Raw genomic sequence first — 27,221 nt, 5'->3', positions numbered from 1 at the left:
CTATGGTTTTTGAACTGTACCAACATAAATGTGTCATCTTCTTCCTGATATGGTGTAAGGATTAAATAGGAGTCAATTTTAAAGTGGTTGCAGCTTTTTGTGACTATCAGGTTTATTATGAATGTGCTTATTGTACCAAAAGTTATTATCTTTTGGTAAACCTTTGGATGCTTCTGAGTTTTTGCTTGGTGTTTTGCCATAGCACAACTGGTAAAAAGGTGCCAAATGGATGATACACTTTTAGGTCAGCTGTTTAAAATGTAAAATTATGCTGAATTGCTAAGTAGGGAGAAGGACATGTTCATTATCTCTCCCACGGAATTCCTCATTTTTCCCCAGGGCCCATATGATACTGTGTTCCTTAAATGTCTACCAGGTTAGTCGTTTCATCTCTTCTTGTTTTTCAGATCATCTGTCTGTAAAAGGTCATCCATCTGTTTTTATTCCTAAATCAGTGCAATGGCCTGCATTGTCTCTGAAAAATCTCGAAGAGAAAAGTCTAGCTGCTATTCTTTTCCTTTGGGTAATTGTTGCCATTTTGGTAATGGGTCCAGAATATGGCTTCAGAAAACTATCCCCGAACATAGGTGCTCTTTAGAGGAAGGAAATGTTGATACTCTTTACCAGCATAGTAGATTACGTTATATTTTGATTAGCAGAAAGCTGTGTTGTGGTAGTGGTGGTAAGAATTTCATATTCTCACTCACTCCATTACCATACTTCCTGTATTTCCCTAAACTTTTCTAGCTGCTAATTCTGTTTTAATTATAAATGTTAAGATTCTACTTTCTTTGTAATATGGTAGTGATTAGATAATTTCTTCCTTAATTGTCTCTCACTATTTCCAATATACAACTTTTATAACGTCAAAGGTCACAGTAATAGTTTATAAAAATTTATGTATTAATGTATTTAGTATATTTGTTATGTTTCCTCTTGGTGAATTTTAATGTCAGTGTGTTGAGCTAAATGTATGTGGGAGACATAATTACTGAGACGAATTTTCAAGTTTATTATTTACCTTTCATGTATACATTGAGGAGCAGTGGGGTAATGATTATAGAATTGGCCTTGCAGCACAGAGGACCTGGGTTGAAGTCTTGCTTCTGACATATACTACTGTGTGATCATGAAATAAGTCCTTTAATCTCTGAGTGCCTCAGGTACCTAACTTTTAAGATCTTGAGAACTGCTGATCTGTTTTGGTGATGAGTCCCCCAAGGGGGTGATTCCTTGTACTGATGAAATCTCAGATTTTTTTCATCTCTTCCTCCACACCATACCCATCAAAATGATCATTTCTACATATTCTCATTATCTTTCCTGAATATATTCATAGTTTTGGAATGGAACATTTGAAATATTCCATTCTCATCATTAATTGTCATAACTATCATTAGCTTGATTTAGATTATCAACTCCGGCAGAGCAGGGATTTTTTTTTTTAATTTGATTAATATTATGTATAATGTGGGTGATTATCAAAAATTGTGGTAAGTATCATCTTCTGAGAGAATAGAATATCAGTCTTGAAGTTAAAAAGTGTTTTCTAATTATGAATTTTGGCTTTTCTTTCACATCTATTTCAGATCCTTATCAGATGTACCAAAGTAATATGTTGTCAGATTTGCTGTTTGTCTCTCCTGGAATGGTGAACAGCTCACCATTTGCAGAGCATGTGGATTCTTCAAAAGATATTGGTATAGTTTTTCCATTCCTATTACTTTTTAATGTAAATATCCAATAAACATTTATTAAGAAGCTACCATATGTATTGTGCCAGATTCTAGAATATAAGGATAACCAAATGATACAGTCTCTGTCCTCAAATTGCTAATAATCTAATTGAAGAAATGATGTGACATAACATAATTTAGGCATTGTGGGGCAAGATTGATTCGGAAATGCAAGGAGCAAGAAATCACTTTCATAAAAATTTTATTTTAGATTTATTAACAATCTTCCAGAATTAAATACAGATGAAATTACAACTGGAATTTCAAATAAAACTATAAGCTATGGTTTATATTTTGATATTTTAAGAAACCCTAACCTTAACAAATTAACACTGACAACTTTGCTTTTGTCTGTCCCCTTCTAATTACTCTTCTTATTTATTATAGTTTTCTTAGCCTTCAGTTTTCTGTCATTGTAGTCATTATTTTCTAGTTTTTCCATTCCTCTGTTAATTTTTTTAAAAATACATTTTTTATTGATAATATCTTTAGTCATACTATTTTCCCTTCTCAGAGACTGTTACTCATGTAACTCATATATTCATGTAACAAATAATATATATTTTTAAAAGACGACAGTAGAAAACAAAAGGAAAACACTGGCCCAATTAATTAATCAAAAAAAATCTGGAAATAATGTGTAGTGCACAGGGGTAGGTCGGGTTTTTTGAACTTTTCTTTTTTTATAATTTTGCAATGTTTTCTTTTGATTTTTGAAAGTTTGTTCATTCCATTTATATCCTTGCTCTCTGCTCACTTTATTTTGTGGCAGTTTATGTAGATCTTGCCCTGCTCTGTATTCATTATAATGATCACTTCTTATAGTAAAGTCCATTACACCTGCTTTACTTCTTACAAATCTTTCTTTTTCTTTGTGCTATTCAAACTTATATTTTATGACACTGTATATTCCTTTGATTTAAACATTGCTACTTGTGGGATATGTATTTTGTTTGTTTTTGTTTCTTGGGGGGTTTTTTGCTATCAAAAGGGGATTGCCTTTATGTTTGAACAGAGTACTTTTTTCCTTTTTTAGGCTTATTCCTTGATGCCAAATAATCAGTCATTTTCTTTGTTCTATTTTAAGGGTCTTTCTAGTTTATCTCCTTGAAAGCAGCTACTTTTCCAAGCATTTTTGTTTTCCTTTGTTGAGTGTCTATTATGTATTAGTGACTGAGGAAAACATAAAAATGAGTGATCTTGATGCCTTCTAAATCTATTAGCTGTATTTTCTCTGTTCCCATGTAGTTACATAAAAGTGAATTCCTAATGATATAGCTCAAGGACTACCTTGTTTCTGCTTCTGCTTCTTTTCTTTATTCCTCATTTTAATGTGAATCCTTTAGTATTCATTTAATATCATTTGAATCAGGATACTTATAATTAGTAATTTTTAATTTTAATGCCTATGATCAACTAATATACATATACATCTTGTTTTCCAATTAAACTTTCCATAGAATTAAGATAATTTAGGGCATCTAAGCATATAGGATCTGATCTCTGATCATGTTAGAATAGTCTTAACTCAGTTTGATTATTAATTCGGTTTCAAAATATAAGTCCCCACTAAAATCACACTTTCTACAGGAAATCTTCCCTAACCTCTCTTAATTCGAGGGACTTTTAATTATTTCCTATTCATCCTATATATAGTTGTTTGCATCTTCTCTCCCTATTATATTATAAACTCTTTGAAGTCAGGGACTTGTCTCTGCATCCCTAGCATGAAACACAATGTCTAGTACATAGTAGATTCTCAATAAATATTAATTGATTGATCCTAACTCTCTGACCCTGCTGTTTCCATTGTGTTTTTTCTTATGCTATATCTGTATTCCACTGTCAGAGTCACATTCCTAAATTATTTTTTTTTATCATATCTCCCTGCACGAGAACGCTTCAAGGATTCCCTCTTTCCTATCCTACCAAGTCAGAACACCTCTGTTTGACTTTCAGGGTTTGCCATAATCTTGCAGGACCATTTCTTCCCTCTTCACTTCTTCCTTCATGCCCTCATTCAGAATATCTTCTTGGCCCATCAAGTGTACCCTGACCCAATCCTTCCTTTAGGGATGAATTTAAATTCCATCTCTTCTGGCCTTCACTGTTATGCTCTGAATTCAAATCATCATGATGTACTATCTACATCATGTACTTGACATTTTCTGCCTCATTCCATTAAGAATTATCCCGTACACAAAGCTTCTCCTGACTCTTCTGTTGCCAACTGCTGGTGCTCTGTCATAGTTCTGCTGTTTAACTACTTTGTATATATTTGAGTTTATTATTTTTATACTTGGACTACATATGCTTTTATATGTACTTGTCTCCTCTCATGAAAATGTAAGCTCATTGAGTGGAGAGATCGCTCCCTAGTACTTAGCTCAAAACATGGTGTATCACAAGTACTAAAAAAAAAAAAAAAAAAAAACTCCTCTCCCCACACTGGACCATGTGCTCCTTCAGAGCAGGGACTGTATCTTCTCTGTTCTTCACTGCATCTGGAGCCATGTTCATTGCATAATAGTTCCACAATAAATACGTGTTTACTTGGTGGAAATGGCTAATTGTCAGCTTTGCAGTTGGATTTTTAAGTCAGTGGGCCATAAAGCCTTTTCTGTAATGATTTCTCTTTTCCTTTTTCCCTTTTTATAGTTCTATAAGACACCTTATTCTGTTCCAACAGTTGGCAGTAGCCTCAGTAGCACAGTTTTAGAAAGTATCTTGACAGTTTTTACTTTAATATATACTTGTCTCTGTTGTGATTATCTTTAGGCCTTTAGCAAGTGTCTTCATACCATTTTGCATTGAAATGGTATTTTTTATTTAGAAGAAAAGTAAAAGCGGCTTTCTTTTCAGTGGGTATGAAATTCAACAGGCCTCTGTTTCTCTGTTTGAACAGCAAATATGCCCTCTTTTGATCCATATGTTTCAAGAACTGAGACAGGGTCAGGAGGATGGCCTATGGAAGCCCAGACTCCTCCTGCCCCTTCACCCTTTGTCTTTCTGGAAGAGTCTGTACCTCAGTCTCTACAAACTATAGCAGGTGAGTTGGCAGATCTTTCCTACATTAGCTAAATGATTGTTAATGTTCATTATTAATGCTATTTAAAGTTGGTTGATTGGTTATTGTCCTTCGTTCTTGAAGAAAACCAAAATAACATCACTGTGTTAGAGTTGAATTGTAGTTTGTGACTGTTGCTGATCAGACCAGTGGGGGCTGGAAATGCTCTGCCACAGCTTGGATACAAATAGTCTATATGAACATTTGGGGTGGATTCTCTAATTTTGCACATCTTGTGTTTCCTTTGGGCTAACTCAATTCTACCTTGCTCTTAGAGCGCAGCACCTTCTCTGATGAGGGCACGCCATGCTGGATGGTCCTGTGCCAGTGTCTCCCATGCCATACAATTGAATCTAAAATTATTGCTAACTATCCCTTATAACATCTTTGAATTAAAAAAAAAATCCAAACCTCAAAACCTCACTTGTTATATTTTGAACTTGTTTTACTGTTATTCCATCAGGAAGAATTAAGTATTTTTCCTTGGAATACAAGGTTAAATAATCTGTAATTATGTACAAGTTTTGAATTCTGAATTCAAATTTCTTTGTCCATCTGATAGAAGAAACGATGACTCACAGATATTCTAATTTCTCCAATTTTCTATTGATCTGAATGATAATCTCCTTTCTTTTTTCTCCTCTTCTTCTTCCTCCTTCCTCTTCCTTCATTTTGCTAACCATTTTTAGGATCTGTGAGAAAATGGACAAGATTGCCTTAACTAACAACTTAGTTAATTTAATTATGACAAGATTATCTACTCAGTTCCTTTAAAAATTTTTTCTTTGAACTTCCATAATAGATAAGCATGACTTTAAAATTTAATTTTTTTTAAACTTAGAGCCAATCAAGGAGGTAGAGATGGAGATGGGATTAACTCAAGAGGAATCACCAGTGAAGGAGGTAGAAATGACCCTGGCACCAACTATGGAAATGCAGAAGTCACCAGCAGCAGAGCTGACACCAGTCAAGGAGATGAAGAGTGAACCAGTAATGGAGGAGCCAGCAGCCAAGGAAGTAGAGGGTGAACCAGTTACGGACCTGATATCAGTCAAAGAGGCAGAGCATGAACCAGCTCCAGTGGTGGAATCAGTCAAGGAGGCAGAGGATGAGCCAGCTTTCAAAGTAGCACCAGACAGTGAGACTCTGGCAGACCCAGCCTCAGAGATGGCGCCAATCTATCAGAACCAAGAGGTTCTGTCCCAGCAGAGCCAAGAGGTTCTGTCCCAGCAGAGCCAAGAGGTTCTGTCCCAGCAGAGCCAAGAGGTTCTGTCCCAGCAGAGCCAAGAGGTTCTGTCCCAGAAGAATCAAGAGGTACCATTTATGGATGTTGAATTGACCAAGGAGAGTGAGGTAATGCCAGTTGGGGAAGCCCAGATGGTATCCGCTGTGGAGGTTGGGAAGATGCCAGCTGCAGAGGTGGAACCGACCCAGGAAGCCCAACTGACACCGACCATGGAATTGGCCCTGACCAAGGAGACAGACGTGGTCACAACACCCACTAAGGATGTGAACGTAGAGGAAACAAGTGAGGTTCGGGGACTTGCATCTCCCCAGGCTGAAGGGAGCCCGGCTTTCAAAGCCTCACCAGGTAGGTAGATATCATTGCTTTTGCTATGTTCCTTTGTCTTGTTTTTGATCTGTTGCTGTTTCTCTCCTTAGAATGTAAAGCTAATTTAGGTAAGGAGTATATAGAATTAGAATTTCCTCGTGGGAAGAAAAAAGAAAAAGGGATTAAGAATGATCTTACTTTTTTTTTTTTAAATGTGAAATGGCTATGGCCAGTTATTAGAACATACCAGACATGCTAAGTACTGGGGATGCAAAAAGAGGCAAAAGACAGTGCCTGCCCTCAAGGAACTCACACTATGCAAACATATGTAAACAAAAGTTACCTATAGGATAAATAGGAAATAATTAGCAGAAAGAAGGAGGAGGAGTTAGGGAAGTCTTCCTGTAGAAGGTGGAATTTTCATTGGGATTTATAGGAAGCCAGGGACATCAATAATTGGGGTGGAGGAGGATGAATGCCAGACCTTGGGGATAGCCAGAAAGAATGCCTGGAGCTGCAAGATAGAGGATCTGGTTTATGGAAGAGAAAGGAGACTGGTACTATTGGTTGAAAAATAATGTGTTGGGAAGTCGAATTTTTAAAAGTGTTAAAGTAGGAGGGGTTAGGTTATAAAGGGCTTGAATGAATGTCAAACAGAGATTTTGTAGGCAATTGGGAGTCACTGGAGTCAGGGGATCCACATGATAAGATACATAATTTAGGAAAACGATTTTTGTGGGTGAGTGGAAAAAGGATTGGAATGGGGAGAAACTTGAGGTCAGTTGACCCACCAGCCTGCAGTAATCGAGATCTGCACTAGGACTGAATCAGAGGAGAAAAGGGAGTGTGTGTGAGAGATGGATGGTGTAAGAAATAGGGAGGAATCCAGGGTGACTGCAAGGATGGTGTATTATTCATAAGGAAGATAGTGGGTGGGGAAGGGTTTAGGATGAAGATGAGTTATTTTGGATATGTTCAGTTTAAGATACTTACTGGTTATCCAGTTTGAGATGTCTGAAAGGCACTGAAGTTGTGAAATTATAGGTTAGCAGAGAGATTAGGGAAGGAAAGGTTGATTTAAGAATCATAGGTATAGAGATGGTACTTAAATCTATAGGGAATATATTTATGCCCACCTGCATTTTTGATTTCCTTCACAAGCCAATTGTACAATATTTCAGAGTCTGATTCTTTTTGTACAGCAAAATAACGGTTTGGTCATGTATACTCATTGTGTATCTAATTTATATTTTAATATATTTAACATCTACTGGTCATCCTGCCATCTGGGGGAGGGGGTGGGGAGGGTAAGAGGTGAAAAATTGGAACAAGAGGTTTGGCAATTGTTAAAGCTGTAAAGTTACCCATGCATATAACCTGTAAATAAAAGGCTATTAAATTAAAAAAAAAATCTATAGGGAAATGGGTCACTAGAGAAAAGAGGGCCCCAAGACAGAGCTCCTCCCCTGTGTTTAGAGGGCATGATCTGGAAGAGGAATCCAGAAAAAGAGCTTGAGAAGGAATGATAAGAAAGAGAACAATCAGGAAAGAATGGTGTCCCAAACATCTAGGAAAAAGAGTTTCAATGATCAGCAATGTTACAGATTGCCAGAGTTCAGTGCGAAATAGCATTGCGAAAAAGGCAGTGGCTTTGACAATTCAGAGATCATTTGGAGCGATCAGTTTCAGGGGAATGATGAAGTTGGGAAACAGATTATAATGGATGAAGAAGAGAATGAGAGGAGAGCAAGTGAGACACCTTTTATAAAAGGCTATTTTGAGGAGTTTAGTCATGGGTGATGCAAGATTCAAAGGAAGGAATTTTGAAGATGGGAAGTTAGGGGAATCAGTAGGGAAGCAGCTAGTAAGTAAGGAGAGACTGAAAATAAGAGATAGAAATAGGATAAGAAGAAGGATTGCATTATTTGAGCAGGTTGAGAGATTTGCTGTGGTAAGGAGTGAAAGAGAGACTGGTTGAAGGCATTTGAATAGTGTTAGATAAGAAAGAAAAGAGGGAGCTCACCCCAAATGGGTGAGTTTGGGAAAAGTCATAGGAGGTTTGAGGAAGATTGAATTGCATGGAAGAGCCTCTGTTAAAGAGAAAGAGTGAAGAACTGTGGAGAATGGGTTAGTGATTTGATAAGACAGGTATAATAGCATTCCCTAGCTGTAGTAAAGGCTCCCTTTAGGTGAGTTAATCCAACTCCCTTGCCTTGGTCAATGAGCAGAGGGAAATGTGTGAAGGTGCTGTCTTACTGAAAAGACTAGCCAGGAAGGTTATCATGTACCTGGTACATGCTTATTAGTGGGAGATGAAAAAATTTAGATGAAGGGAAGGGGAAGGTAGTGTTTTGTAGGAACCTTGGGATGAGAGCACTGAGTAGGGATGAAGATGAGGAATCAGTTAGTGGGATTTCAGGAATAGGATTTGAGTGACAATCTATAAGGGTTTTGAATTACTTGGGATTTGTATGGTTTGACCAAGTGTGAGAATGTTTATTATTTAATGGAAGATGCATTTCTCAAAAAAAAAAAAAAATCTGAAGATGGTCTGGAGAAAAATGTATAGTATAAGACTGGAAGGCACACTTCAAAATTCCTGTTCTCTCCAAAGGCTGGAAATTAGAGAAAGCAGCATAACACTAAGACTTTGGGGTTTTTTTGCTTGATTTCCATCTGTTAAAATATTTATTCATCTGTCTGTATGTGTGTATATATTCTGTTGGGATTCAGTAAAATTAAAAATATATATTGCAACATTAAGCCAGAAATTATATAGTTATTTGCTTTAAAAGTAAAGTCCCTTTCCATGATTCACTGAAGGCCATGAACTCATTAAGCTTTTCCAAATGTGAAGGAGGCTTTGCTAAATGCTTTTTTTACACATCAGAAACCTACAAGGTGTTTTTATTTGATAAGCTTCATCTTTAGTTTAAATAGACTTTATAAAGCACTGAAGCTTTAGAATGAGCAGTTCAGATGTCCTACTTTTGAAATAGTGAAGCTCTGAACCACATTCAACCTATGAGCTTTTTCTATTTTTCTTTTAGAAGAAATAGTCAGCTAAGTCATGAGCTGTAGCTTCATGCCTCCTAAATGCTATTCAAATGTAAAGCTATTGTTAGACCTTCTGATTAGTGTTGTAAAACCTTGTCTTAATTGTTAAAGTAATGAATATTTACCATGGACTCGTTCTTTCATTAACTGTGGTATACTGTTCTGGCATGGAATTATGATAAAATTAAGTGTTTTTTTCTTTAGCAAAATATTAATTATTTTTGATGTGAAATGACCTATGATAGAAAGTTCATCCTGGATCTAGGGAGCGTCCTTTTAAAATCCTTGAAAAGGTTGGTGTGGTTTCTTCATATATTAAACGCCATCAGTAAAGGGAAGAAACTTAATTCTTAATAGGTGGCTCTGAAATAGGCCTTTTAGCATAAATTTTCTTGTAATACAATGTGTATTGAATGATCAAATTTTGGAACATTTACCATTTGATTGGAGATGTCCTTGTGACCTGTTTGATTGACTTTCCATGTTTTTTCCTGCAAAGTTTTTCAATTTTGTATACCATTTGCTTGTCTGATGTTTTTGACTACACAAATTTGGAAACATTTTAGCTTTAGACTTCTCTATTTTAATTTTTGAGGCTAAAGTTTTATTTCAGAGGGAGAAGCGAAAGTTCAAGTACTGTCTTGATTTTCTAAGAAGCTTTCTAGTTGTCCTAGGTTCCTTAGTTTTGTTTACCTTACTGAGAAAGTGTTTGTTTTTTTGATGTTGTAAAAAAATTCCACACTTCTGTTTGTGTTTGTAGGGTAGGGCATTAATTACTTGGAGAAAATATCCATTAGCATTATTAATTCTTCTACTAGAAAGAGGCACATAACTAAGTAGTAGTATTTGATTTTGAAACAATGATACAATGAAGAATCATCTTTGTTAGCTAGCTTGTTGATGTTCATAATTTACTAACTTAAGGGCCTGTACTTGAATTCTAATTGATAATGCTTTTGAAACCTTAGATTTATATGTTTTAATCCTATTTCACTATTGGGCAAAATCACTGAAATTTCCCTTGTTTTAATTCAGATAATATTCATTGACATTGCTAGGAATGGCAGTTAACACATGCTAATAAAAGCCTTATGCAAAAAACATTAAACATTAAACATATTCTGTCAACAAACATTTATGGAGTTCCTACTGCTCTCTGATTATGAAAAGAATATAAAATGGAATCCATTTTCAAATTTAGGATCATAATCTAGATGAGATAAGGAAAATTCATAGAAATATAATTAACAGTGGGTACTGAACATACCATTTGCATTCATTAAATGTTAATGATTGCCAAAGAAGGAAGATAGAGGCAAATTCCCTCCTGTGGTTTTATTGAAAGCTGTTATGTTCCTTATAGAAGAAAACGGGTATGTATTTAACTAACATTCTGGTTTCTTTTGTTGAATATTCCATATGGCTCCTACATGTGATGCTTTTGCAGTGAACCAACTGAATTTCTTTTTGCTCCATTTTCAGAATCCCCTGAGATACCTGCCATGGGTGGTTTTCAACCACTGCAAGAACAGAAACTACAGGAAGTTCTTTCTCCTAATGTAGAACCAAGAACAGATTCCAAAGTGACTGATATGAATCATTTTGAAGAAGCAGGTGAGTGGTAGACATCCAGTGGATGCTAGCTTGTGGCATAGGCATAGAAGCACTAAATTAGGACTCTTTAAGGCATGATGAATTTGACCCTTTCCTTGTTAGCTACTTACTAATTCTCGTATTTAGTAGACTTTGGACAGATCACTTTTGATTTTTCTTTTCTGCAAAATAAGGAGATTGAACAGACTCTCTAGTTTTCTTCAGCTGATGGATCATTAAGTCCAGTTTTTCTAATCTTGTGGTGTACTGCAAAATGAGGGACAAAGAGAAGATGTCATATTTGGACCAGGATGAAAGGATCAGAGACTTTGAGTTTGAAGGCCGTCAGTATGATTCTCCCTTCCTCCCATTTTAGAAATGATGAAATTTGAGCCTAGGGATGTTAAGTCACTTAACCTCAACTAACAAGACTAAGAAGTCTTGGAATTTTCCAACTCTCAGACTCTCAATATATGTGAATTGGGTAAAGAGTGATAAGTATAATTTTAAAATAAGGATGTTTGTATACAGGTCTTCAAGTATAAGATGTAGTTCTTAAATTTATTACTTATAGGAGACCAAGATGCATATTAGTGAATATGGGTATAAGAATAGATTATATCTAGCATGAAACCAATATAGATCACTGTTAGGAATTTTGTTTTGAGGTGGCAGGGTGAATTTTCTTCATTGTTCACATTCCTTCCCAACTTCTACTAGTCTGTCAAATTTCAATGGACATTATTAAATACAATGAAACATATGTCTTTTTGAAAACTTACATTGTATATGCTATTTGGTTTCCAGAATGTGGATTGTTGAACAAATCATACTGAAATCGTATCTAGATACCTCTTAGTAGTGAGATAAATTGAATTAAAAGCTGTTGCTTCTTTCAAAAGGTACAATGAAAAAAGATTTTATCTTATATAAACAAGAGAACTTACTGGTTATAAGTTGGGCTAGTGGCTCTTAGTGTATTCCTTGTGGTCAAGTTGAAACATCATTTCTTTTTGTTCTGAAGTTGCTAAAAGTTTACAAATGTCATCCTTCTTCATTTGAGTTTTTAACATTTTTCCAGGGTATCCAGGCTTCTTTCAGTAATCTTAGAATCTATTTGCAAAACATTTTAATTACCATAATTAATAGTTCCTAAATAAGTTTGGCTTTACCTTCATGGATATTTTTTGTTTTTAATTTGAAGAGGTAAAATGAATCTATTGGCATGCTTTTTATAGAGTAAGACTTTAGGTAGAGTTTAAAGAATTCCATTGATAAGATTAAGGTAAGAAAAAATGAAGACAGTTCAAATCCAGTCTCAGACAGTTACTAGTTGTATGACCCCAGGCAAGTAACTTAACTCTGATTGCCTTAAAAAAGAAAGAAAGAAAAAAAAAAGAAAAGCAAAGAAATTTAACCATAACCTATTTCTCCATTCTGCCTCAACTGAAAATGGCCAGACCTGGTTTATCTTATTATTGTTTTGTTTATAAGAATAATACATTCAATAACATTCATTTGGTATTTTAGTTTCCATAGTACTTCACATACATTATCTCGTAATCCATGAATATTTTTCTTCCATTTTCTTGAACTCTAAAATTCTTTTGTTTGATTATAATCTTTTAATGGATCATCTTTATCGTCTCTAACCCTATCTTTTGTCCTTAGTATCGAAATCTTTCCTTTTTCTTTTAATGGATCATCTTTATTGTCTCTAACCCTATCTTTTGTCCTTAGTATCGAAATCTTTCCTTTTTTTCATAAGCTGTCACCCACTAACATTGAAAGTATGTATTCTCCTCTATTTACAATCTCAACAATTTGGTGAATCACTTGAGCTCTACAGTATGTTCTTCTTTGAAAATCATTTTGCTCTTGTCCTATTTTTGGTCAGACTCCATTGTATTGCCAAACCTTGGATTACTTCATCCATTTCCTTCAATCCCTATTCACTCTCTGTTGAATAGAGCTTCAAAAAGTCACCAAACTGTGATCACTAAAATTAATATTATCAACTCAATCTCAAGTGGAACTCACAATGCAGCACGACATCCATTTGTAGATATAGCACTCAGTGCAATGATTATTCCATATCTTTAATCCTTCCATTATATTCTTTCCCTTTCCTCTCAGCTCAAGTCTTCAAGTAATATCTCACTGAAAAAATGGGACCACTAAGAGCTCTCCCCTTTCCTCACTTTTCCTTCATCCAGTTTCATGAGAAGAGACAGTCCTTCTCTATGTGAAAACAAACTGACTATTCTACATTCAATCCTCTAGATACAAACTTGATTTCCCTTGGAGATGTCATGAATTTCCATGTCCTCCATGTTCATTTCAAAGCACTTGAGTGCCAGATCTGGATATTCAGCTCTCTTCTTTCTCTGAGCCCTACTTCTCTATGTGGATGAAGGGAAGTAATGGGTCTCGAAGTTGAAATGGTATGTTGGATGTAGGTCAAATCTAGCTCAATCTAGTGGAATTTATAGTGTATCTTAGAGGACCTAGAGAACCAAAGTTTAAGTAGAGAACTGAATGTTTATTGTTATAAAATAGAAATTTTGCAAATGTTTCAGAGAAAACTTGACTTATTCTGAACTGTAAAGTAACATTTATTTAAATTACCTAATTTTGTAATCAAACTTTCTTTTCACTATACTTTTACCATTTTTGAAATGTCATTTAAAAAAATAGGATATAGGTATGAATAAGATGTTTTAAAGAATTTAATGGTATTATTTTATTTCATTTTTGCAGCTTCTCTTCCTGTAACTGAAGTGAATCCTTTTAAACCTTTTCCTGAGAATTCCCCAGCTTTATCTACTGAAGGTAAGGGAACAAGGTTCATTTTGGCACCTGCTTTTCAAAAAGACCATAAAATGGATGTGAGTAGTAAATACATTTTGGAAATGATAACAGTTTGTGCTTCTTGCTGGAAAATGCAGAAGAGTCTTAGAATTTTTATTTGGGCATATTTTTGGAGGTTGTAGTAAAATTGTATCCTAAAGAAGGCTGGAATTGTAAAATCTTGTGATTTGAATAACTTAATCTGTTCCTGCTGAATGCAGTTAAAATGACAAATATAGGGTCAGTCTGTTGGTGATTGAATTCATATATTAACTACATTTTTTTCCTATCATTATAAACATGCTAAAACACAAAGCAAACAAATGAATATACTAATTGAGGATCCTTAAAATAGTAGAGAAGAATTCCTAGTAAAGCATGAAAAAATTTCTTTACTTTCAAACTTTCTAAAAGAAAACACACAAAACAAGAGATGCTAGTGTTTGATGTCATTCAAAAAGAGTTAACTAAGGCTCCAAACATAGGCTTAATCTCTAGAGAAAAGAAACTTGACAAATTGATTCTGAGCTCTGAAATGTTTCAATGTGCACATCAAGTATATGGATTTTTGAAAAATAAAAACTAATTAAAATTACTAATGATAATTTAGCTTGTCCTTTAAATACTTTGCCTAACATTGTGGGAAATGTATTTTATCAAGACAGAGTGAAAAAATGTGTTGTGAGAGAAATATGTTGGGCAGAATTGTGATATAGAAATTCGAATAAAAGATTTATTAGCTCTTTTTCCCTGGTAGAAAAATTGATTAAAATTATTTTTGGTGTTTTAAAACTTTTATTGTTTATACAGTACCTTTAGAACCAGTTGCAGTTATGGAACAAAAAGTATACTTACCAGAAACCTCAGTTTCTATAGAAGATAAAGCTTTAGAAAAACTGAAAGAGATTAAAGCCCTGGTGTCTTCTCCAGAGATTAAAGGTAAGATGAAATAGAATCCATGTAGTCCACGTACTTTGTTCAAGGCATGATGTAAGTGCTAGGGTTAGAAAGATATACAATATACCTTGCTTTAATAAAAGGACATCATAGGAGAAGGGAATAATTTGACTGTAAAAGGGAGGGAGAGAGTGTTATAAGTGCAGAAGATTGCTTCAGGGGAAGTGCTGTGCATTATGAGAATAATGTGATCATTTTCATATTTGTGGAAGGATGGGAGAGAGCAGAGAAAGCCTAAAGCATGGTGGAGTGGACATGAGCAAAAACAAGGAATTTTTGAAAGACCGGGAATCGGGGCTAGACCTGTGAATTCATTGGTATAGGCAATTGCCAAATGACATTACCTTCTCTCAACTATGTATCTTTTCTTCTTTTTTTTTAAAAAAAATAAAATTCACCCAACAAAAGGGTGACAATTATAGTTACAATCTTCTGTTTTGTTTTGTTTTTTAATTGTATTGTGAAACTTAGAATGAATGAATTTAATGTGACTTTTTTTGTCACATTAAACAACTAGCTCTGATTTGTCATGTAGTTAAAAATTTTTCTAATGTGTATGTTGAAAGAAGGTTTGAAGATAGTTGGGGTTCCTCCCCGCCCCCCCCGCCCCAACCCAGTTGAAATTAAGTACCTTGTCCAAGGTCAGAAAACTGTAGTTAAGGTTGTGTGAAGGTTGTCCTGACTTTAAGGCCAGTGCACTATCCACTACACCATTTAACTGCTCCTTAGTTCATTACTTTTGAAGTGATTAATCTTCCAATTAATTCATCAACAAACATTAAGTGCCAGATACTGTGGTAAGTTTTGCAGATACAAAGGCATAAGTGAAATTCACTGTTCTCACAAAGATTATTTGCTGTTGGAGGGTGCCATGTTATTTTGGCAAAGAATTCTTTAGGAACTAGAAATATTGACAAAGGCTTTAAAGTTGCAGTTCTTGTAAAAATTGCATTTGTACTGAGTTTTACAGGAAACAAAATTTTTATTTATTTTTTTTTATTTAATAGCCTTTTATTTACAGGATATATACATGGGTAACTTTACAGCATTAACAATTGCCAAACCTCTTGTTCCAATTTTTCACCTCTTACCCCCAGATGGCAGGATGACCAGTAGATGTTAAATATATTAAATTACAAATTAGATACACAATAAGTATACCTGACCAAAACATTATTTTGCTGTACAAAAAGAATCAGACTCTGAAATATTGTACAATTAGCTTGTGAAGGAAATCAAAAATGCAGGTGTGCATAAATATAGGGATTGGGAATTCAATGTAATGGTTTTTAGTCATCTCCCAGAGTTCTTTTTCTGGGCATAGCTAGTTCAGTTCATTACTGCTCCATTAGTAATGATTTGGTTGATCTCGTTGCTGAGGATGGCCTGGTCCATCAGAACTGGTCATCATCTAGTATTGTTGTTGAAGTATATAATGATCTCCTGGTCCTGCTCATTTCACTCAGCATCAGTTCGTGTAAGTCTCTCCAGGCCTTTCTGAAATTATCCTGTTGGTCATTTCTTACAGAACAGTAATATTCCATAATTTTCATATACCACAATTTATTCAGCCATTCTCCAACTGATGGACATCCATTCAGTTTCCAGTTTTTAGCCACTACAAAAAGGGCTGCCACAAACATTTGTGCACATACAGGTCCCTTTCCCTTCTTTATAATCTCTTTGGGATATAATCCCAGTAGTAACACTGCTGGATCAAAGGGTATGCACAGTTTGATAACTTTTTGAGCATAGTTCCAAACTACTCTCCAAAATGGTTGGATTTGTTCACAACTCCACCAACAATGCATCAATGTCCCAGTTTTCCCGCATCCCCTCCAACAATCATCATTATTTTTTCCTGTCATCTTAGCCAATCTGACAGGTGTGTAGTGGTATCTTAGAGTTGTCTTAATTTCAATGCTTCTATTATTGCAAATATTGAAATATTTTATTTTTTCCTATCTGCCTGTTCTAGCAGAAATACTGAATACAACACCATTAATGCAAACTAAAACGTCCCCATTAGAAGAAACCATTCCTCCTGTTGATGTCACTGAATTAGAAAAACCAAAAGAAGAGACAGAGAGCCATCTCATCTCATCTTCAGAGCATCCTCTGGAACCCACAGGTAGAATTGAGATCTATTTGGGCCAACTTCCTATCTTTCATACCATTGAATAGTGGCTTTGAATAATGGCAGTTTTCAAGACAATATTTTCTAGTATGCCCCCCTCCTCTCCACTCTCCCCCCCCCCCCCAGCAGTTGCAATTAAGTGACTTGCCCAGGGTCACACAGCTAGGAAGTATCTGAGACCACATTTGAATTCAGGTCCTCCTGATTTCAGGGCTGGTGCTCTATCCTCTGTGCCACCTAGCTGCCCCTTAGTACAAGTTTTAATTTTAATTTTTAGTAGTCCTGTGACTTGACTTTTGAATATCCTCTTAATTTCTCAAACTAAATTTCTTATCTTTAAAAAAATTAGAATATTCTCTGTCCTGTGTATTTATTATCATGTTTAAAGTTGCATGCATTTATCAGAGAAAGTATACCACACAGTGTACCACTTTTCCAAATTAACAAAGTATATTGTGCCAAAAAAACTAGTAATCTTTTCCTTGTTCACTGAAAAAAAATGTTTTACTTTGAGTTTTTTATTACATGTGTTCTGAGAGAAATCTGTATTACTCCTCAATTAATTAAAGATCAGTTTGTTAAGTAAGGCTTTTAAAGTAATATATGAAAATTTGTATTCGCTTTTTAAAAGCCCCAAATTTGCTAAAACACATTATATTTTATGTGCTTTAGTCTTTCAGTTATGTACAGCTCAATTCTCTCTTCTTTCATTTTTCTGTGCTTTTACCAGAGAATATTAAGACCTAATCATAATTCCAAAATTTAGTCCATCAGATTTATTACTTTGGGCATAAATATATTTTAGTCTCTACAGTAGAAGAAAATGGGGGGAAAAGTTGAGATATGATGTTTTCATAAAATGGTGAAATTTGCCTTAATTCTTAAGATTATTCATCAATGGGTTGAAGAGATGAAGAAAAAAGTTAATTTATCTTAGATCATTATATTATTGTTATGAAGGTATAAACTTTAAAAAACTTTTGATAGAAAAGAGAAATTACTAAATGGTTTGGTGAAAATGGATTTGTTTTGGAATTTTAGCAAACTTCATGTATTTCAGGTGCCCCCAATGCCCAAGCAAAACAAGCTTACAAACCCAGTGACCGCAGGTTTGGTACCCCCAAGCCTGCATCTCTTATGGAAGTGCCCACTGAGCTGTTGGGAAGCCATTCTCAGCAGAAGACTCCTGATCAAAGACTAGAGCCCTTCTTTTGGTCTGAATCAGGATGGACTGGCTCCTCCCCCAGACCTAGGTTTTCCCATAGGAGGACTCCCCATACTGACTTCTTGGAATCTCAAAGAAACCTAGGAAGGGAACCATGGGATGTGGAATGCACGCCAGCAACATTAAAGAAAAAGAAGAAAAAATCTAAGCAAAAGCGGTATCTTCAATCCCCAGTTGGGGAACCTTGGGATGAAAATAACGAAGTATCCAAAGCTCATCTCACAGGAGCTGACTCATCAAAGGCAGGTGTTACAGCAGGGCAACCCACAGCCACGACCAAAGACTACAAGCTTGTGTCCAAGGAGAGCTCCAGAAAAGGAGCTGTAGCTCGCCCTAGAGAAGGCAAGCTGGCAGCTGCTTCCTCTGCCTTAGAGAGGTCGATGCAGGAGCCCTTCAGAGGTGAGAGCCTTCCTCAGATTGCGGGGAGTACAAAGGAAGGAAGGAGCCCTGTGAACGTAAAAGAGGTCCGGGATGTTGACAAGGGCCCAGTGAACAAGGAGGCTCTGCCTCTTGAAGGGAAGCCCCAGCCAGGTAAAGGTGAAGATTCCACTTCAGGGCTGCTGACTCCTCCCTTGGATCCTGCTTTGGATAAAGTAGAGGCAGTGGGAGTGTTGGATTCCAAGCTACCCCATCCAGAAGGTTCTCAAAACAAACAAGCAGAAACTGCTTTTGAGCCCAAACCTGAAGAAGGAGGCTTTGTTAAAAAGAACCACGAAGTCAAGGATATATCAAAGTGTAAAACACCCCAAGGCCAGATAGAGGCAGATCATGTGGCAAATAGTCTAAAGGGGAGTACTGGTGAAAGCAAACCAGCTGCCCAGTGTACATTAAAGTCACCAAGTCTTCTGAAGAATAAAGTGGAACCGAATGTAACCAAAACACCCGTACCCCAAACTTTTCCTGAGCAAAGTCAAGAAATAGGAAGCCTTGTTTCTGAGCAGCCATGGTATTGTGTGCCAGGTCCGATCCCTCATAAAGGGATGGAACAACCCGAGAAAATTGGTGGTAATCAAGGGAGAAAAACGAGAGAGAGTGTAGAACTTCCATTCATTCTGGAGACACAGAAGGATGGCATAAACCTTGGGGCAAGTGGGAAAACACCTGAAACAAAAGAGAAGAATGTCCACAAGGAGCATAAAGGAATAGAATCTATGTCTTCCAATAAGATTTTAGAGACAATGCCTAGTTTCATTAAGCCTATGTCTGAGGAACCCAAAGAGAAGGTTGACTCAATTGTGAGTGTTGAAAGTACCTCAAAAGTAGCAAGTTCATTAGATAATAAGATAGACACAGGTAAAACTTTTGAAGCTGCAATAGAGAAAGGTTCAGAAAAGGGTATTACTGGGAAGAGCAAGGAAGGAGTGTCCCCTGTTTCCGAATGTCTCTTGGCAAACTCCCCTGAGTCTCTTCAAGTTTCAGAGAAACCTAAAAAAAGGGGTAGTGATGGGAAAAACAAAAAGTTTAAAAAAAGTTATTCTGGACAGTCTGCTCCTTTGGAGAGCAAAATAGATGTACATGTATTACCTATTGCAGACAAAAATGGAAACCAGGACAAACAAGTTGATTCCTTTGATAAAAATAAGGAGGTCATAACCCTTCCCTCCAAAACTCCTGATCCTTTGTTTTTAGGAGTTTCGGACAAATCTGGTAAAAGGTCAGTTGATGAAAAAGAGAGACTTGCTGAGCCTAGTTCTTCTGAGCCCTGGACATTCATTGAGGACACAAGGCACATTGCTAAGAACTCTCCTTCTATTGTCTCAGATGTTAATAAAACAAATCTTAGATACAAGGAACAAACACTTCCTCTAGGACCTCCCTTCTCAGGGCAGCAAGTGGAGGATAAGATAGAAATGACTGTGGGTCAAACTGTAGTGTCTGACAAACCAAAGAAGAGAAGTATTGATGGGAAAAGTAAAAAGAATAAAGATACCCACCCTCCCATAGAGAATAAACCAGGTACAATTGGAGAACAGGTTCCTGCAAAAACCAAAACAGAATTTAAAGTTGAGGGAATGAGCTGTGTAGATGAAAATAGAAATATTACATATTGCTGCTCAGAACCCTCAAATATTTTGTCCAGTGAGACAAATTCACTCAAGACTTCCCTATTGTCTGAATCAGAAGTTTCTTGTAAACCACATTCTCTAATTTTTTCAGATGCAGGAACGAGTGACTCTCTTCCATTAACCTTATCAGAAAGTGGGAAAGAGACTTCCCAGGCGCAGGTTTCTAAGTTACTATCATTAAATGACCCCAGAAAAGATACAGTTTTGGGCGAGGAAAGAGCAGATAGGCTAGGAAAAGGTCCTCCAGTTAATTCCCTTCCCAGCGTAGCAATTCCAGATGTTAGGGTAGCCACAGAAACAGAAAAAGACCAAGGGAATCACAGCATTAAGAAAACAGGTGAGTTCAGCTTACCTGGCCATGTTGGCCCACTACAAAATCAAGCACAAGTGGATAGAGGACAGGGAGGACAGGAAACAGTAAGGAGTGATGAGAAAGTCAAAGAAAACCATTTCCATGAATCAGTGAAAGATAATCTCACTGAGCCAGTAAAGGAACAGATTCATCTTCAAGATGCCAGTCGAGGACTGGAGGAGAAAAGCATGGATAAAAAGTGTGCAGACGGGATCCCAGGGCTCATTGAGAAACAAATAGAAAAAGGGAAAGACCTGGTGACAGATGGAATTGTGCCAAGCAATAAAAGTGAAAAACTGGATTTTCTTGAGGACAAGCCTAGTCAAGGGTTAGATTCCAAGGACATAGTACGTTTGGATAGCAAGGTGAATAAAACTGTTCTGCCTGCTGAACAGGAGAAAAACAAAATGGGAAAACTCAGTTCTATCGACCAGGAAGGCAGCCTCCTGCAGCCCACGGATCCCACAGCAGATTTGTCAGGTAATAAGGAAGAAACTACCCCACCAAAAGCGGTGGCAGATAATGTGTCACCAGTTGTTACTAAGGATATTCAATCCCCAAAGCCTAAAGAGACCGTCTTAGAGGCATCTCCAAAGTTGACAGAAAAATCTGCAAAGAGAGGACTGGGAGACGGAAAGACAGAAGCAAAAAGCAAAACGGCAGAGCCATTGAAAGGCTACATGAGACCAACGAAATCCCGGGGCCTTACACCGCCGTCACTGAGACCCATCGCTCTGGACCGAGAGAAAGCCAAGCCTCTGCGGGCTCCCGGTATGGACCAGCCATGGCTGGGGAATGGTGTGTGCTTGTGGTTTGGAGCAGCATCAGCACGAGCTTGTGTGTTAATCTGGTCCTGATTGAGCTGACCTTTATGTACCGTTGGTGTGTTGGCATGAAAATCCATAACCATGTAATGCTTTGTGGCTCCTGCAAACATGGCATGACTTGTCGATGACGTGGGAAAGGATGGTTTGAGTGGTTTGCCTTTTGACTTAATTCCGATTGTTAGTTTTTGCATAGATGGCTTTCAAAACCTTCAACTCTCGGGGTATTCTATCACCAATATGTTCTCCCACTTTTTCATGTCATTTCATCTCTACGTTTTAGCATACTTTGTAGCTTAATTATACCTAATAATTTATAATTAAAATCATTTTTAGGGAGTTAAAACCGTCCATTGGCAGCAATATATATGAGCATTTCTGTAATAGGTGTGCATCATCCATTGAAATGGGAGCCAAATTAATTTTGATGAGGTTGAACGGATTCTTTTCCTCTTCTCCATTGTTGAGATAATAAACTGGATCTTTCATCAGTAGGGCATATATTTAGTTTTTTTTTTTTTTTTTCCAGTAGAGAGAATGGTTTACAATGAAACTGACTATAGGCTTTTACCAGGTCCCGATATTCACCCACAATCATAGGCATGGCATGAATTAATGTGTTAAGTGCTGGGAATACTGAGAAAGGCAAAAGACAATTCCTGATCTCAAAGAGCTGATTTGCAGAGCTCATTTATAGATTTTCTGATTATAGATTTATAATCTATATAATCTATATTATAGATTTATAACAATTTGTAGAGTACATTTAGTAACCATAAAAGAAAGAGAACCCTTTTAGCAATTGAACCATTGATCACTGCTCTGAACTGTAATCAAATTGTCAGGAACAGATTTTGTTATGATTTTGAATAGATAATGCTATCTTGTTCCTCAAGAACAGGGCATCCAATGAGGTTGTTCTCCTGACCCTTGTACATGATCATAGTTTCCTCCCCTTCCTTTGGGAGACTCCTTATTTTTGCTTTTCTTCACCAGAATGTATAGAGTCATTTTGTATTGTAAAACAGCAATCATCATTTGCAGTAAACTTCAGAGATTTTTAACACTCTGATCAGTTTTTGGAAAGGCTTTGTTATTTGAATGAATATTGTGGCACAAATGAGATTATGCTCAAGAAAGGAATTTTACATTATTGCAAAGATAGCACAGAAGGCAAGAAATTATACTGAAGTGTGGCCTTCAGTAGGCCTATTTTGCTTAAATTTCTACATCATTGGGGCTGTCATTGGGGCTGAGAATTTGAACGGAATCAAGCACTGGGACATTTTGTGAATATTATATATATATATAATTAGTATATACTGCAATTTCCACTTGAAGTTCTCCCAAATGGTCATTTAGTAAGACCAAGTTCTGTAGTTGGGGAAATCTTAAAAAGTACTACATACAACTTTTGTGAATGCAAAGCTCTCTTTTCCTCTTTATTCCCTTCCATTAAGCTCAGCAAATGAAGCCAGATCCCCACTCAGTGTTCTTGGCTAGCAGGAAATAGGTAAACAAAAGGCCTTTCCTTTTCTTATTTAAAAAAAAAAAATAATAGTAATCTTTTATTTTTCAAAATACATACAAACCATTCACCTTGTGTTTGAAATCTTTTTTCCCTTCCTCCTCGCCTTCCTTCTCCTCTAGACATCAAATAATCCAGTACAGGTTAAACAGGTTCAATTTTCCTAAATATATTTCCACATTTATTATACTGTACAAGAAAAATCAAAATGGGTGGGGGATGATAAAGAAAAAAACAAGCAACTGAACAACAGCAGCAAAGGTGAAAATAGTTTGGGACTTTGTCTTCTCCTCTTGCCTGTCCCAAATTCAATGGGCATTCATGGGTCTGATTCCAGTGGGAATGATGGGAATAATAGCTTTCATCTTCTCTGTTTTCCAGCCTAGTCTAGTTTATCCCTCCTCAGGCAGTTGGTATGTTTCCATTCTCACAGTCTCATTACATGGTCTTCATTGGACATCTGATCAGCTTTTCTCTTCTGCTCTCAGAACTTTTGAACTGAAATGATTATAAGTCACAGCCTCACAATCAGCAGGACCTACAGACATGATCCACCATTCTTGAAATGATTTTCAAGGACTGGACAAATGGAAGAAATAGATAAGAAATTTAGGAAGTAGATCAAAAGCCAAAGCAGAGACACAACATAAATTTGTAATGAGGAATTTCAGTTAGCAGACATCTGCTTCAGATTTTTTGTTCCCAAAATAGAGCCGCTAAAATTTCTTCATTTTGCCTTAATGATAATTTTCACACTCTGAAAAACGGAGGAGCACATCAAGAGTAAGTTTTATTTTGAATCTTCAACAAGAAGAAATAACCTGCTGAGTTGGAAATTACGGTGAATTTGTGGGTAGGAGAGAACAGTCCCTCCATTTTAGAATTTTTACTTAATTATATACTTATTTACATAATTATTACTTATCCTCTGTTCGGACTTTGTTATTGGTTTAAAAACCCTAAAATTCAGATCTGACCAATTTCCTACTCAGAAATTGATTGTGGGAGAAATATACAAACTCCTCTAGCCTGGTATTTAAGTTTTGCTTCTTTGATTCCTTTCCCTTTTAGTCTTTTTTTCATTTTTACTTCCCTTCACACTCATTAAACTGGATTTAATATGATTGATCTCTTCTATAACATTTTATCTCATTTTTATGCTTCTCATCTCTGTCTTTAGCACCCCTAGTTTCTTTCATAGCACAATTAAAATGCCACTGTGTCTGTGAAACTTATCCTGATTTCCTTAGGAGTATTAGCACTCTTTTGTCTTAAAATTTCTTTTTATATCCTTTGTTTCCATGTCCCATTATAGATGTCCCCAATAGACATTATAGATATGTCCCAGATAAGTCCAGTCAAATTAAAGATTTGTTCTTGTTCTTGTTTGTTTTGTTTTTTAAGTGACATAGACCATTAATGCTAAGCAAGTAGTAATTTTTAACAGATCTTTATTTTCAATTCAAAGCTGAGAGTAGTCTTACTTATAGATCAATTATTCCAAACTGTTTTAATTGCCCCACTATCATTAAAAGGTTTTTTATTTGTGCTTTATTGGTGCTCTTCTGAGAAGAGGCTGAGAGGAATTGTATGATGGTAGTGGTGGGATGTAACTGTGTTGGACACAAATCCAGCTTTGTTAAGGCTTGGGGGATTTTACATCAATACCTTGAGGTTAAGCTATGTCCCCCTTGGCATGAGCCATAACCTCTACTTTTGGGGATTTACCTAGATTGTTGGAGAAGAGAATTCAAATAATAGATTTGATTAGTATTCTACAGGCAAAGTTAGTTCAGAAGGCATGAGAATCTTCAGAGTGAAATTTTGTAGCCACAAAGAAAACAAATCTGATGTAATAAAAAAGAGAAACTATCTAAAGATGGCAGTGTATATGCATAGATAACTCACATCACTTTAGGCTTTTTAAAAGATAACATTCCTTCAGTAAGAGACAGATATTTGTGTGAACTGAGGAGAATTCAATCCAGTCAACACGTATTAAATCCCTACTGTGAGCCAGGCAGCATACTAAGTGCTGGGGATACAATTAATAAAATATAGTACTGCTTTCAAGGAGCTTACTATCTCATGGTGACCTTATTGTGAGACAAAAGTATTTAAGCTTCAGTTTCGGTGTTTGTCCTTCCATTGAATAGTCAGAATGATTTCCTTAAATATTAAGTAATGTTCTATCCTTCTTGTGCCTTGGACAGCAAATCTCTCCTACCACCACAATTGGAAAGTATCAATTTTTTATTCTTATTTTCCCTATAGTTCAGTTTTCACAGTAATACATTGCTACTGGAAAAACCATAGTTTGACTATATGGATTTTTGTTGTAAATTGTGATGTTTCTGCTTTTTAGTATGCTGTTCATTTTTGCCATAGCTTTTCTTTCAAAGAACAAGTGTCTTTGAATTTTATATCTTGTAGTTGTCTGCAATGATCTTCCAGCCCCAAATTATATCATCTGATACTGGTTCCATTTCTTCTTAGTTGTAGGATCTTTTAAAATCTTATTTTCCTTCGTAGTCTTCTCTTTATTCTCATCATTACCACCCTCTCACCCCCCCAGTACAAGCACACCTTTTTCTAACTGCATTGTAAAATTGTTGGCTCTCATTTGGCAATACTAAAACTTAAGGAAACTTTGGTAAGATTCTAGGAGACTCCAGCTTTGGCTGTCTAACTAATCTGATATGTGAGAACCAAGAGGAAACATTTTCTTATCAACCTAAAAAGTGAGTTTAAACTGAGAACAATATGTTTCTATAAATTTGCCATTTGAGTCTACCGGTCTTGAAGACCTTACTCAGTTTGTTTGCTGTTCCATTTTGAGTTTACTCCTGCAACATTGTTCACTTCATATCCTTACTTACAGGATCAGCTCATATATTTTTTCTATTTGTGTTTTGTTTTTTTAAATAGCAAGAAAAATCAGTATTGATACAATTTAAATATGATTGCAGTGTGTTCAGTATTTTGTCACATGATAGATATCTTACACGTAGAGTACCAGTAATAAAAGTTTTTTGATGATAACCTAAAAAACCATCCTATCATTCTGTGCCTCCTTTTCCAGAACTTTGCCATTATCCATTTTAGACAATTTTAAAGCTGGATAAAGGTATTGCAAAATTGAGGGCCTTCTTTTACTTAATTTTGTATTTTTCATTTCATGCCTTTCATAACTCCTCACTTAGCACTACTCTCTCATCTTCCTTCCTCTTCCCACCCCACACCCCTGAAAAATCTACTTATCACCAGGGGGCTAACCTTCTGATAATATGTTTCTGCACATTTAGCTAGGTTGGTCCTTAGGAAATAGACTTGGTTTGTGGATGAAATCATGCTTTCTTTCTGGTGTATGGTACTTTAAGAGATCTTGCTGCACTGCCATACCTTTCAAGAATACAGACTTTATGACACATTGGATTTATTTTGATTGCTTTTGAGGAAGAATTGAATTTGTAGGTAGTTAGATTAGACTTTTTAGGAGAAGAAAAACTTTCTAATGAATCAAGAAACATTTACTAAAACCTTTACTATGTATCAAGTACTGTGTGAAACAAGAAAGATAAGAAGAAAAGCAAAAATATGATCCTTCTCTTCAAGAATTCATATTCTGAATAATGGAATTGTCCTTAAGGTTTTACTTTTACTTAAGGGAGGTGATACAGAGTAAGATCTTGGGCCAGTTTGAGTTGAACCAGCTGCCCTTCGATGTTCTTTCCTACCCAGCCAAATTGTGATCTAATTGATATGCTCAATCTGACTTTGAGCTCCACGTTGTGCAAGCATGGGGTTCTTAGTAGTTTAGATAGCAACTTGGCCTATGATATACAGTGGAAATTGGATAACATGAAATTGGGGTTTTACAATTTGGACATATGAAACAATTCTGTATGTTTTGAGGAATCCCTTGCTTATGCCTAACTCTGGATAACCTTGACTGACCATTTACCTTCTTGGCTCCTACTCCTACTTAATAAGTCTCGATGAATGTCACAATCCCTTGATGCATGATTTCACAATAAAATCAGACTAACATTTTTTTCTGGACCTTTGCTACTATGAAGAAATAATTATTTAATTTTTATAATAGTCAACAAGCATTAAGTGACAGATACTGGGCTAAGCAAGCAGTGAGCATACAAAAAAAAATAAAAGTCCTTGCTCTTAAGGATCTTATCTAATAACAATATTAGCTGAATATCAGATTACTATATGGTAAATTTTATTCTACTTAAATTGCTAACTATCCTTAACTTTCTCTT

At 36.0% G+C, this 27,221-nt stretch overlaps 1 protein-coding gene across 11 annotated transcripts in view; it reads left to right on the top strand.

Moving 5' to 3' along the window:
• Positions 1–27,221, top strand: part of MAP4 (microtubule associated protein 4) — a 205,729-nt gene that overhangs the window by 121,680 nt on the left and 56,828 nt on the right. For 9 of the 11 annotated variants that reach the window (XM_031960989.1, XM_031960997.1, XM_031960973.1 and 6 more), the window contains exons 5-12: positions 1,590–1,700; positions 4,642–4,785; positions 5,645–6,394; positions 10,895–11,026; positions 13,766–13,837; positions 14,666–14,794; positions 16,791–16,943; positions 18,010–21,363. In XM_031960989.1, the coding sequence (XP_031816849.1) occupies positions 1,590–1,700; positions 4,642–4,785; positions 5,645–6,394; positions 10,895–11,026; positions 13,766–13,837; positions 14,666–14,794; positions 16,791–16,943; positions 18,010–21,363 (4,845 nt within the window). The remainder of the gene's footprint in view (positions 1–1,589; positions 1,701–4,641; positions 4,786–5,644; positions 6,395–10,894; positions 11,027–13,765; positions 13,838–14,665; positions 14,795–16,790; positions 16,944–18,009; positions 21,364–27,221) is intronic. The other 2 variants (XM_031960964.1, XM_031960954.1) reach the window with 2 other exon arrangements.

This window comes from Sarcophilus harrisii, chromosome 1 (assembly GCF_902635505.1).
Source record: "Sarcophilus harrisii chromosome 1, mSarHar1.11, whole genome shotgun sequence".
Classification (NCBI taxonomy): Eukaryota; Metazoa; Chordata; class Mammalia; order Dasyuromorphia; family Dasyuridae; genus Sarcophilus; species Sarcophilus harrisii.
The sequence above is the reverse complement of the archived record's forward strand: the minus strand, read 5'-3'. Positions and strand labels throughout refer to the sequence as shown.